General features: G+C 41.3%; 1 protein-coding gene across 1 annotated transcript in view; it reads left to right on the top strand.

The window, feature by feature from the left end:
• The window catches only part of card14 (caspase recruitment domain family, member 14), a 67,083-nt gene that overhangs the window by 16,184 nt on the left and 36,707 nt on the right, over positions 1 to 14,192 (top strand). The window contains exons 3-9 of the mRNA XM_010796603.1: positions 2,906 to 3,046; positions 3,131 to 3,265; positions 4,212 to 4,312; positions 4,875 to 4,930; positions 5,201 to 5,261; positions 6,270 to 6,486; positions 7,064 to 7,190. Coding sequence (XP_010794905.1) covers positions 2,906 to 3,046; positions 3,131 to 3,265; positions 4,212 to 4,312; positions 4,875 to 4,930; positions 5,201 to 5,261; positions 6,270 to 6,486; positions 7,064 to 7,190 — 838 coding nt within the window. The remainder of the gene's footprint in view (positions 1 to 2,905; positions 3,047 to 3,130; positions 3,266 to 4,211; positions 4,313 to 4,874; positions 4,931 to 5,200; positions 5,262 to 6,269; positions 6,487 to 7,063; positions 7,191 to 14,192) is intronic.

Consider the following 14,192-nt stretch of genomic DNA (forward strand, 5'->3'; position numbering starts at 1 on the left):
AACCCGACCAACTTTATCTTAGCGATCACCCGTCAATTTAAATCAAACATTTTTTAACAATCAATACACTTCCTCACAAAGCATTTCCCAATTAATACTGGGAGGTCATCTCCTTACTTTGTTGAGAATGTTGCCGTGTGAACTAAGCGGGATAATTGCAGCGACTTGTTCCTTATGGGTAAAATACCACCCGTCATGCCGATCAGGATCCTCCCACACCTTCTCGGGATCCTGATCTGCCGACGAGCTCCATTAAAAAACATATTTTAGTGAACGTTACCGAGTTCTAGGCACGTCTAATCACTTAATCAACGTTTTAGTGAGAGTTGAATACATATATATACTGACTGTTCACATCGCTCAATTCGGCTGAACATCACACACACCCTGAACACTTCAGCTTACAAAATCCGAACGCTGCATCTTCCCTTTTTTCCGAACTAAAACAACATCTATTTTGTTTAAATAACAACATGGTGGATCGTTTTTTGTAAATGATACCATGTCTCTCATTTAGCACAGAGTTGATATCCGTTCACAGGCATCTTCACAAGTTCTCGCTGTCATCCAGCGTCCACTGTATCCTGACTTGTATCTTCACATGAGCTCCAGTGTGGCGAACCCACTTCACCCGACTGGTGGATCAATCGCATCCATTCGACGCTGGGCTTCATTATACTTACATCTTATCTAACCCACGCGGCGCGGGTTCCAAGTCAAACTGGGAGGTTTTCCCTTGACGCGAGGGGCAGATCACGTACCAATCACGGCCCTCGCGTTTCAAACCTGTTGAAATGAATGCTTCATTCCGTATATAGCAAAAAGGCCGAATTATCTGCGGTACTATCTGAACTACAGTCGTCCATTCTGACGCGCTTATTAACAGTCATCGTCAGAGGTCGGTGTGGTATCTACACCGGGAAGTCGATGTTGTCTGCCGCCTATTAGTAGCGTCCCAACTGCATCTGAATTTTCAAGGAAATGTGTTCGATTATCATAACCAAGTCGGAGCGTAATCGAGGAACGCACCAGGGTGAACGCATACTACATTGAAATCCTCAGACACTCGCCGAGACTTCCTCATATCTGTGTATCTCTCACTGATTGGACGATGGAGAGTATGCACTAATCTATCTGCTGTCAGACGATCAGCTGTGCTGCGCTCACAAAACGCTCGTGTAGACTTGGTCACGTGAACGCTCCGAATGGTATAACGACGTGCACCAGCCTTACTCATAAACAAAACACAATTACAATTCTCGTAATTCATTAGACCCCTCCAGAAAAAACGCGGGCTAAAATCCTTGATTATGCGATCAAACCATGCAGCGTTTTAATGTGGAATTCTTATGCGGCTGGTGATATTGCGGGAAGTTGCGAAATAAATAGATTTTTCAATATTGGGCTGTCTTATTTATTCTCTCTCACACACAACCTGCCACTAACGTTAAACCCCTTTCCTATTCAATTAAACACATTCAATATTTATTTATTGTAAAAGCAATTGGGCTATTTTAATCACACTCTCTCTCTCTCTCACACACACACACTCACACACACACACTTCTCCGCCTCATTCTGTTTTCATTTACTCGTTCGTTATCTGACCAGCTTCAATCTTGTAGGCTACTCACTTCGTTTCTTGTAGCCCTCGAAAGGGTTTTGGAGGTCGATGCCTCGGTGAACGTGAGTTGTTTGGCTTTCTTGTCCGCAGCAGCAGAAAGCATTTTCGATTGTTTGAATGAATCAAAGTGGGTCGCCACCGTCGATTTTCTCTTATGCTCCAACACACAGTTGCACGGGGTGCAGAATAGTCCCCCCACTTTCGTGAAAGACATCGGGGTACTGCTTTGCCCGGTCTTTAGCAGAAATGTTCGTCGGTAAATGAGATGGATCAGATTTTTTCATCTTGGTGTTTTCTCTCTCGTGTGAGCTCCACACGTTCACTCTACGGTGTTGTTTACCTTCTGTGATGCGCGAGCTGATGACGTCGCGTCATCATCATCACTACTTCACGTCAAGACGAGTTAACTTTTTTTTTTCTGAACTTTGTGTGGAAAAATGCGGGGATTATGGGGCCTTTTGATAAATATGCGGCCTTTTAAAAATCTGCGCCATTTTGCTGATTATGCGGTAAATTCCGCGATCACAGAATCGCGTTTTTCTGGAGGGTCTATTGAGTTGATATGTTCACAAGAATGTGTCGAACGCTAAAGCTACCACCCACAGACGCCACACTGACGGCATCCTGCATGCTTCTGTGGCAGCCAGAGACTGTAATTCTGCTTCATCCAGACAATACCTGATTGAGTGATGTGCATATCAACGTTTTGAGTTACTGTTGGCGTGAGAGAAGTTATGCAATTCCACTCATAATGACTTTGGGAGTTTTAAATGAGGGGTACACTTGGCCTGAGTGCGTTTATCTGCACGAATAAGAAATAAGGCGTTCTTTGTGCAGTCAATTCTGTGTCATTTAGGTATTGTGATGGAAACTTCTGAAGCAATGGAGACGAAACTCAGAGAGACACGGGAAGAGCAGGAGCTTTGATGGCAAACACTGACGGTTTATTTGGAGCTTCGGCCGGAGAATTCAGAAGGCATGTCGTGTGCCACGAGTTGACACAGTGGAGGCCAAACAAATTCTGAAGATCTCTACCCCAGACCCCTATATTTAGCTGGTTCTGAGAGAATAATCAACATGCTGCATAACAAGATAAAACAGGCAAAGCACAATAACACCTCTATCAGCTGACGCCAACAGGCAGGAACAGGGAGACAAGATACCGAGAGCACAGGGTTGCAGGCCTGTGAAGTACAAACTGATCAAATGGGTCAAAGTCATGGGCCTAGGAAAATATTTCCCCAACAGGTATGTCAAGTTTAATGTTTCCTGTGCTTTCAGGCGTACGTGTCCCGAGATGAAGCCCAAGCCATGATCGCCCGCACCCTGGCTGAGAAGGACGCCCTGAGGTGTCAGCAGGTGGAGCTCCAGGAGCGCGTCTTCAGCCTGAAGACCACCACAGGGCGCCGGCAGAGTTCTGATGTGATTCACCACTGAAGCCCATTTCAGCACGCATAAACACAGCATACAGACATGATTATGCTAATGTCTGTGCTCTTGTTAAAGGATTTGGACATGGATTGGGAGAGCCCGAGATCCAGCTTTGAAGAATCCCCATGCCTGCCCAGAATGCCCACCAGACGCAAACTCTGCCGCATGGACGCAGTCAATCCACTGTCAACCAGTTTCTGCAACTCAGAGGTGTGTGTGAGAGTGTGATGTCTTTTTCTCTTGTTTTATTTTTCTGTCAAATTCATGTACAGATCCTTGTGTTAAGAGATCAGGCTGGAAGTTGTCTACATGCTTGATTTTGTCTACAAATACCATTTAATAGCAAAACCACCAATTAATTGATCTTAGTAGCCTAAGTCTTACAGTATATCTCTTATTGCCAAAGAGCTCAATCTTCCATTTAATATGATCAACATATCCAAATCATCCCCTAGAAAATACACTAATGTTTCATTTCTGAGTGACAACAAATAACAGATAACAGGAAGGAAACAAATTAGTTTTTTCCAACTATAATTTTCACCCATTTTTCAAAGAGACCCTATTTTGCTTTTGGGCAGAACGCCTTAATGGGAATACTGTTTGCTTCCATAACAAAACAACATCACTATGTAACACTCGCGCTTCTATTGGCACAAAATACAAATATGAACCTGAAAATAAGCATAATATGTCCTCGTCAAAGGTTAACATTTGTAATATCAACCGAAGTGCTCTGGGATTTTATTCTATCTTTCTTTTCAGGTGATGAATTTAAAATATCATGTTGATTTTGGAACTGAAGCTTAGGTATCACTTTTGTGCCAATATTGACATTTCAAAATGATTTAAACTTGAACTATATTTCAACTATATTTCAACTATATCTAAGAGTTAGTGCTATTGTGGATCAAAATAAATACATGGGAGCAGGAGGATTTTTGATAATATTTCAGAGAATTTTCTTGATTTTTACTCAAGTGTGTGAGTTTTTTTCTTTTAATCCCAGAAATTCCAATTTATTAATTTGTAATATCTTTTTTTGTTAATGCTTTCAACAAACCAGTATATTAAATGACTGTTAACATCGTTTTTATTATATTCTTTTTATTTATTAGTCCTTTTTACACTGTAAATAATGTATATTTTTGTATAGTGTGAAGATGCTGCAGCGAGTAGTGTCCGATCCCGATACGCAGAGCCCCCCAGCCCCGAGTCCCTCCGCAGAAGAGAGGAAGCTCTATATGCAGACAGCAGGTGTGTGTTTCCACGTTCATCTACACTATTATTATATTGATTGAGCTCGTGCTTTGATTTGAAAATACGTTATGAGTTCCAGCCGGAGAGGCTTTTGGCATGACACCCAGCAGGAAGAATTAAGTAAAGTTGTTATTGACCACTGCATTCCTTTCTGTTACCATGACGGCATCCAGCTTCAGGTGGATTATTAATTTACAGGAAATGATTCATTAGGATCTTATTATACCAAGAACGAGGCAGAAGCTGCCAGCAGGGCACGCTGTGAAAAGGTTCTCGTACACTCAGACTCCTCAACTCTTGTATTTCTGCTCAAGGGAGCTTTTTGTATTCCCATGTGCTGACAAACCATTCATCTTTGTCGTCATAGGAATATAAATATTCCAACTCACTAAACCAATCTGTGGGTTATAGCGCCGACAGATAATTATCTTGTGCTTAGTATGAAAGCGGGCTCAGTATAAAGAACTAAACTCATCAGTGTATATCTACATGCCTGTATGGGCAAGAAAGTTCAAACGTGATAAATGTGTTCATGTAGCTTTGTTTTTCTCTCTTGCAGCTTGGACACACTGGAGAATGAATCTATATTGGACGACTTTGTGTTTATCCCTCACAGTATGAAAAACATTTTTGGCTAAGTGACTGTCTGTGTGTGTGTGTGTGTGTGTGTGTGTGTGTGTGTGTGTGTGTGTGTGTGTGTGTGTGTGTGTGTGTGTATGTGTGTGTGGGGGGGGGGGGTGCTGTTGTTTGGCAGCACTTTCATTAGCTTTTGTTCAATGTTGGACCTGTGCCAGGGCTGTGAAGTGACACACTAACTCACATGCACATTATTCCTGGGGAAACAACCGTGATGCCAGATGATTCAACAGCCTCTCTTTTGTTTAGTGGAGAGTGCAGACATGCAGAGAAACAGGCGTTCCTCTTCCCAAGGCTCCAGCGCTGGCAGGTGAGGACCAACATTGCTATAAATAAACCGTTTCATATTACTAAGCATTTTTGTGTAGAACAGAAAGCAGTCTACTTGAATTACTGGCAAATGGTTTAAATACATTTCAATATTTGCTAATTCACTTATCTAGTTACTGTTATATCTAAATGTTAAAATAAACAATGTAAATAAAAAATGCGTTGACCATCACAAATGGCCATTCAATAAGTATCACCATGGCAATAATACAACATTAATGGTTTAGAATGCAGTGACACAAAATAATAGCTCTCTAAATGAAAAAGTAATTTGGTAGTATATCCCTGAGTCTGTCAAATAAATATGACCCTTAAAGTGAATACATTAGAATATATTTTGTTAGCTGACAGTGACATCACACATATTAACAACCCAGTTTATTATTTCTCAATTTGGCATGTTTTGTTTTATTTCTTGTTTATTTGGAAAGGTGGTCCTTAGAAGTGGGCTTTAAGTAAAGGTTGAGAATCCCTGATATATACTGTAAGGTCTCACATAGTGCATACAGAGCACAAAGAGGGGAAGGGACTTTATCATCATTTCATCCAGCACACTAGATTATATATTCAACAATAACTGTGTGCTGACCCTCACATTTAAAGGTATGGTCAGCAATTCTCATCCCAAACCATTTTTTTAAATCAGCAAATACATCCTCGAGAAAACAAAATATACAGCCCTGGCTTTTTAAACTGAAAACATACAAAGTGGCTCGGAGCGTCCATGGGAAAGGCCTTTGGTGTACAAATAGAAAGGCAGTGGGAGCTAGAGGGACCATACATCTTGAGGGGGGTATAGGTGTAGGTGTTGAGGTCAAGTAACAATACAACACAGAGGGTATAGGTTTGTAGGCTGTATACTTTGAAATGATTTTCTCTGTTCTCAGTGAGAAGTAACATTTTTCCATACCATTGATGTCACTGTTAATAATGAAAATGTTTTTTTGATGTTCTAAACTTTCCTCCTTTCCTTATTTATTCTCACCAGCCTAGGTAAAACCCTAGCCCCTCCCTTCCTGATGCGCTCTCGTCCAAAAGCAATTCGCATTAACGGCCGCGTTCTCAGCATCTCGCTCCAGGGAGACGCGCTGCTCAGCCAGCTGGCAGTGGTGGGAGGGAATAAGACCGGAGTGTTTGTGCACCAGGTGACAGAGGGAACCGCTGCCCATACTGTGGGCATCAGCCCCGGAGCACAGATAGTGGAGGTGGGTTCAAACACATCATTTTGCCTAGAAGACGCCTACGGAAGCCCAAAAAGACACATGATCCACTTTTTGGTTTTGATCCAAGTCGTTTTTTTTGCTCTTGTGCCAAAGACTTAAGTAGATGTAAAAAAAAGTAGATTTAATTTGCACCAATCTGCTGTCAGCTCAGACATAAATATGCCATTACTTACTGAATTGCATGACGATATAAAAATTAGATGATACAAATAAAACATTTAATACATTAATATGCTTTTTGTCCTATTTCATTTAAAAAGAATCCTGAAAATCGTTATACTTGTTTTCAAGGATAAAATAAACTTTGAAAGACTATCTTGGCAAATGTTAGTTTTTTCAGCCATATTTCTTTGCACCTGTTCCACAGATGAAAAAGATATTAAGGGCCGATTAGAGAAAGATTATCCTGGCAAAATCTTCTTTTCACCTGTTCTTACGTCATAAACAAAGGAGAGAAAACGGTTTGGATTAGATTCAGAAACCTGATCACCAAAGGGTTTTTTTTCTCTCTTGCCTCTCATGGCTTCCGTACATTTCTCATATAACTGTTATTGTGCAGGTGAAGTACGAGCAGAACCAGAAGGCTCTGAGGATGGTGCTGGAAGATTCCACTTTAGAGGAAGCCATGTGGGCTCTTGGCCAGGTCACAGGCCTCTGTCACCTCTCCCTCCGGCCCAGGCAAGATGGTACGTCCTGCATCATGTACATACAATACTTTGGCCCCTTGTTAACCAAGATGGTACGTCTCATCATAAATCCCTAGTATCTCAATCCAAGCAACCAAAAGAATATCGATTCATAATAGACTACATTTCCCATGTCATATTCAAAGACCTGCTTCTTCATGCTTTGCCCTTTACATTTTCAAAAAGAAAATGTGCCTTTGCATTAGGGATGGGAACGATTAATCGAATATTCGAATATTCGAAATTATTCAGGTATTCGAATAATTATTCATGTATTCGAATATTAGTTATGCATATTTTTATTAATTATTTTTGTTCTTTTTTTTTTTTTTGGGAGTGATGTCTAAGTTGATTACATATTATCAAATTGAATAATTCAATGTATATATATACGACAGTGCCATAGCTAAATGTGTTAGTTGACGTCTAAAGGTGTGTTTTGCTCCGCTCACCGGTCCCTCACAGCGGGCAGAGCTGCAGGTGCTGGTCTCTCTCTCTCGGGTCCGGTTATACTTCACTCATGTTTATGTCCAAACCCATCAGATCTAGTTAATTCTAGCCAATGATATGGCTGCTGCCCCTTCCTAAACGCAGATCATGCAGACTCAAACCTCATCTTAGGCCCAAATGTGGCGCAAATGCGCTCCGCAGCCGTTGCTAGGTTCCGGCGCTAACAGAACATGAGTGTGCTCCCCCGCCCCCTGTTAACACTCGCGACACATGAGTGGCCAGCCTAAACAACAATAAGCGCTGCTTGGCAACCGTGTGTGGCGGCAAAGTACATAAACATTTTGACTGGAGAGATTTAGTTTTGCCGGTATTCAACATATTTTACCAGTCATAGTCCGGTAATTATTTACACTCTAAGAAGAGTCCTACACAACAGATATGGCGTCAAAAAGGAGTAATGTGTGGAAATATTTCGACCGGGTTAGTGAGTGCCACCGCACTCACTAACCCGGTCGAAATATTTCCACACATTACTCCTTTTTGACGCCATATCTGTTGTGTAGGACTCTTCTTAGAGTGTAAATAATTACCGGACTNCTCACTCACTCTCTCTCTCTCTCTCTCTCTCTCTCTCTCTCTCTCTCTCACACACACACACACATACACACTCTTTCTCTCTCACACACACACACACACACTCTCTCTCACACAAAGACACACACACACTCTCTCTCTCACACAGACACACACCAATGATGATGATGATGGTCAAGAGAAGAGAGAGAGGGCGATCAAGAGAAGAGAGAGAGTAATGTAACCTCCAAATGTAACTCCTATGAAAATGTTCAAAAAATGCTCAAACTTCACATGTGTGCTAACAGTCCAGCCGTGAAGAAATCTACGGGACAGTTTTCAGATTTCTTCAAATGCCGTTGCCATGGCAACACAATGCTCACCATGAAACACGGTTTTCTCTTAACTTCAGTGAAAATGCTCGAAATGGCCCAAGACTTCACAGGTTTGGTAACGATGCAGCCATCAACAAATCTAAGCGTATTATGGGATGTCATCAAATGCCGTTGGCATGGCGACAGATCATTCACCATCAGGTTAGTTTGCAGTTCAAATATTCTGCTGCTTTCCCAAGCCTTTTTACTTTCTTTCCTCTTCTTAATACAAATTCATTCACTACTACTTACATCTGATATTTAACTCCTTCAGCCTATTTTCAGCTGCAGAAACCATTCAACTATTACATTATTCAGCTATTTCAGGACATCAAGGCTATATATGTTGTTGCTTATAACTTTTTCTAAACCTTTTCTTTTAAATATTAAGCTTTTTCTGCATTTTTGTAGCTAAAAGCAGCTACCATTCAGCTAATAACATATTCAGCTTTTTCTGCATTTTCAGCTAAATTCAGCCATAAATGTTCACAGTTTACATTCACACGCATTTTCTGCAGGAAATGCATTTTCTATTTCAGAAATCATCCACACTAGGCTGAGATTTTAAAATAAAGTAAAACAAACTGTAATTGTTGTTTACGAATGTCCAATAGCTTCCAGTCAGTGCCAAATTAAATTGCCATTTCAATTAATGGTAAACATCAGTTCTGGAATTAGAGGTAGTTGAGGTCAAATTAAGTAAAGTGATTCATTTAGGTGAATGTTTTTCAAATAAGGTTTCCATATTGCTATGTAAACGCGTTAACATTGACAGCCCTACATTTATTAAATTGAGATTGACTGAGATATTCATTTCTGTATGTAAAAGTTGGTGTTTGCAGTCTGTAAATATAATTGTTTAATGACATGTTCCCTATAATACGGAGCTACTATCAAGTAATAGCAGGGTACATCTCTCTGTCAGGTGGATATGAGTGGGAGCTGACGGCCTTCATCATCGGGGTCTTCCTCCAGCTGCTGGGGCTTCCCTTCGTGGCTGTGTCTCAGGTGTCGCTCTTCTCCAAAGTCACCGCAGAGAAAACACAAGGTTGGCTCTTTTTTACCGCTTCATAATTCAGCATATTAGATCAACAGATTGCTGCTCAGCATATGTAATGCAAAGAAACACTTATACATTTTTTTTTTTGTGGCGCTCACCACAGGATTCAGCCAAGGTGTGAGGCGCTCAGTGGGGGGCCTAGCCACCATCCTGGGGCCTCTGTGGGCGGGGGGGCTGACCAACAATTTGTACGTAATGCTGGGCATGATGCTAGCTCTCCTCATCATGATCACAGTAAGTACAACACAGACCATTTGACTTTTAAAAGCATCAGAAAGTTGGTAACATGAGGAATTAAAAGATCTTCACATAAGAAGATTGACAACCCTCTTATGTCTTTACAGTAATTATGACGCTGGAACGAACAGCTAGCTTAGCAAGGCCGGAAACATGGGTTAACAGATAGCTTGGATCTTTCCAAAGTTCACGTTTTAAAAATGGATGTTTAAAGACAACTGGATACAGTAACAGCAAGGATATTGAAACCAATTTGACATGGTGACCAACTGTGAGGTCATAACTTTGAGGTCTGTGAACAAAAATGTTTTACTTGAATGGTGAAAGTGACATTAGTAAGTTAATGAACTTCCCACTGTAAAATATTAACAATGGTATTGTCTCTGTTATGCCACCTGTAGGAGCCATTTTATGGGTTTAGTTGGTGTCTCAGTTTACTTTATTTATATTTACTGCAATATTATTTTGGACACTTGGTGGCGGGGGTTAGCTGCACTGGGTGTATAAAAGGGGTCATAGGTGACCGGAGAGGACGAGGACACAGGAGAAAGAGCACACCGATTCCACCAGCCCGGCAAATGCTCATACCACAACCTTTGCCATTACACCACCAATTGGTTCCTGATCTGATTCATTTTATTCTTGGCAGTTTAACTTTTTTGGCTTCATGCGCCACTGAGCAACTGTCACACTGTATCCAGTTCTGTCAATCTATTCTATTGTGTTTGCTCTTTAATAACTACATTTAATGTTTGTTTAATGTCATTTTATATTGCCTGTGTATGCTTTGATGCTTTTATTGTTTTTTTGCAAAGCACTTTGAATTGTCTTGTTCTTGAATTGTACTTTATACATCTATATGTAAATTAGTGAGCTTTTAGAGGTCCTTTTTATATTATTTATTCTGTTTTCCTCTCTATTAAACTAAGGGGCTCCTAACTGTAGCTTCTTATTTAAAAATCCATCTACAGAACCAGCACATCTAAATCTCACTAAATAACAAGTAATATTTTGTTCATGCCATACAAATAACAAAGTGTAAAAAGTTTGTCGTTTGATTGTAAGTAATGTGCCTCACTATTTCTTGGCCAGGCACTGCCACTTCCTGCTGGAGCTTTATATATTATTTTGGCAAAAAAGAAGATAAATGTAGTTCCCTGAATGTTTATATATTGCCTTTCTTTTCAAACTCTCAATGAGCTGTAACTGGCATAGTTCAGCCAGCCTGTTTCTCTATTAGAAACTATTTAAAGCTTCTCCCACACTGAAAAACCGTCACCAGTAAAACCTTTAACTCAGCACTCTGCTTATTACTAACTCATGACTCGGTGCTCTGTATTCTCTAAAGCCATCTCACTGTGTGAATTTCTCAGGTAATGACAGTGCTGTCCTACGACCGGCTGACTGAGCCCAGGGCGGTGCAGAGCGCCCAGAGCTGTGACGGCGGAGGATAGAGCTGCAGACAGACAGACGGACTGAAACTCTGCAGAGGGAACTGTATGAATGTGGAATACAAATATTCAGAACACATACCTTACACAGCCTGCCATAGAGGAGAGCACACCACTTAAACGTTGTATATGCTTTGCACAATCTCTCTGTTGTCGCATTTGATTAGAATCTACATTTGCACGTATATAACCATCAAACTATTAATTATACTTTACACAAGGGGGCACCATTGCTCTCATATTGAATATTCAGAGGGGTAATTAAAGATGAAAGCTATTATTTTTAAACTGAACTATTTATATTCCCAGGTGTTGATGAAAAGATAAGAGAGCAGCTTTTTTTTCCTTGTGACCCATGTACTGAGTTTTCATTTCTTGTCTTCCTCTAAAAAAAATCGTAGTTGAAAATGAAACGGTTGACACAATGGGTGCAGGAGTGGAGTTGTCAACATCTAAGCAGCTCCATGTCAGTGCAGCTGATAGAAGAAGAGGGTCGAAGAAAGTGAAGCGCTATTTATTTGAAGTATTGGAGGAACGTTTCTAGTGTTCATGCAGAGCCTTGAATAATGAGGAGCTCCTGAATTAAAACCAAATTTAAGAACTGCTCGTTAATTAGCTATCTATCGTTCGTTTTACTATGGGGGGAATTAAAGTTTAATTGCCTGTAGGCCCTATTCATAATTCAGAACATGACAAGGTGTGACTTGTGTATAGTCAGCTGTTCTTGCCTACATCCTCCTCTAGGATGTGCTGTATACTACACATCTCCCCTGATTGGAGCGTGCTGTAAGCAACATCAAGGCATTGTACATTCCCTTTGTACCAATGAGCATGCGTTTGGCCAATCTCTGTGTTTTTTGCATAATTGCAGATAAGGCTCAGTAACCTTTTCCCGTTTTCTACACTCAGCATGTGATGTTTGGCTTTCCAGAGGCTTTTCGCCGGAAATTGAAATGTTAATCTTTGGGACTCAAGGACATAATATATATAAGTACTTTCATGCCCTGATCAGCGTATTCAGGTACTTGACATTTTAAGGGAGATAACGGGGTGCAAAAAAATCCGGTAATTTACTCTCTTTTAAATAGCTTGTTCTTTTTCCAGCATGATTCCTGATGCTCTGTGTTCTGAAGAAACTCACACACAACAACCTTAGTCAGTGTTCGAATTACCCATTTGCAGAGGCGCGGGAAGGTATTTTGAGTGGGGGTGCTGAGGTGCTGGACTCCAGTGAACACTATTACGGGCAATATAGAGCACGCACAAAAAAACTCCCCACACGCAAACACACAGTAAACCCGCGACTGTTACAATGAAGGTCCGATAATCAGCTCACGGCATATAGGCAGGGGTAAAGTGCTATTTTTTACGAGTGGGGAGCGGACCCTCTAGGGGGGTCCGGGGGGGATGCTCCCCCGGGAAGATTTTTTTTAAATATTGAAGTTAAAAGCATCAATCTGGTGCACTTTGAGAGCAACATTAAGAGATCTATGGATACATCTCTCAACACCCAGATGAAACACAACTGTAAGCAGATGTTCTTTTTCTTTATGGATATTTTACAAATCACTCCCCTTTCAAACTGTATTCTTGTTTTACTGCCATATAGTATTTCATAATTGTTTTTCCTTTATTCTCTTATATTTTTTATAACTATAATGATCATATGAAGGTGTGCCGCGGAAATAATCTTTTGAATAATTTTTGACCAAACCGTTTGAGACCCACTGAGATAACTTAGACTAAAGTTAACTATCTAGATTCTAAACACTCAGAGAGTCCTTTAGCTCACCTGAGCCTCTCAGTCTGAGAGGAGAGCTCTCCTCCAGCTTGTTGTGGAACAAACAGCTCCGTATGTCCGTTAGTGCAGCTAGCTAACCAGATGCTAACAACACGGTCCCTGCTGCTGGCACCGGTCCCTCTCTCTCCCCCTCTCTCACACACACTAAATCGCGCTATTTCCGCACACACACAGAGCCGCGAGCTTGAATGACACAAGCACACTTTTATTCCATGCAACTCTCTGATTGGTCTCTTCTAAATTCCGTCTACAATGGACTAAAATGTAAAACATTCCAAATCGATGAACAATTTAACCACTCGTGAGAGAGGAAACATTGTAGACAAATTTTGATCAAACCTGTCTCAGTACGATCGACAGAAATACGATTCGATTACCCTACGACCGAGTCGAAGCGTGAGTTGGATATACGTGAGGCAGAAACACAGTGATTCAGTACAAGCTTTACCCCTCTCGGTCCCCCTTCGAACAGGGATTTCTCCCCCCCCTCGAGGGGATTCGGCTGAAAATCTATATCCCCTCGGTGACGTGATCGCTTGGACTGCTACGGGTACTGACCGGAAAATTTGCCTGTGTCTTTTCTACCTCACTCACCTTACTTTCCATTAGGTACCGAAAGTATTTTATTTATTTATTTATCGTCACAAAAATATCGTTAACAGCGTTAGGCGCGACGACGCGTCAGTTGTCTCGCACGCACCCTGTATAAATCATCGTACTACACGTGACTTTTATCCCGAGGGGCTTTCGTTTACCGTACCCCCCTTCCCCCCACGACTCCCGCGACGTCGTGGGGATTCGCCGTCGTCCCCCACGCTCGAGGGGACAGACTTGAAATAACTGCCATACGACGGGGCGACACGTATTAGGACACATTATACATCGGATTATTTAAGGTGTAACAACCTTACATAAAACGGACGGGGCTTACAAAATAGACACCGGCTGTTAAGATTGGAGTTATTATATAGTATATTGGCACGAAATGCACTTGGAGTAGTTCCTGTGACTTTCCTGCCGTCCTGACATTAAAGGGCACAAGTCACTTAACGTTGT

The sequence above is a fragment of the Notothenia coriiceps genome, unplaced genomic scaffold (assembly GCF_000735185.1).
Source record: "Notothenia coriiceps isolate Sejong01 unplaced genomic scaffold, NC01 NC01_scaffold00037250, whole genome shotgun sequence".
NCBI classification, from domain to species: domain Eukaryota; kingdom Metazoa; phylum Chordata; class Actinopteri; order Perciformes; family Nototheniidae; genus Notothenia; species Notothenia coriiceps.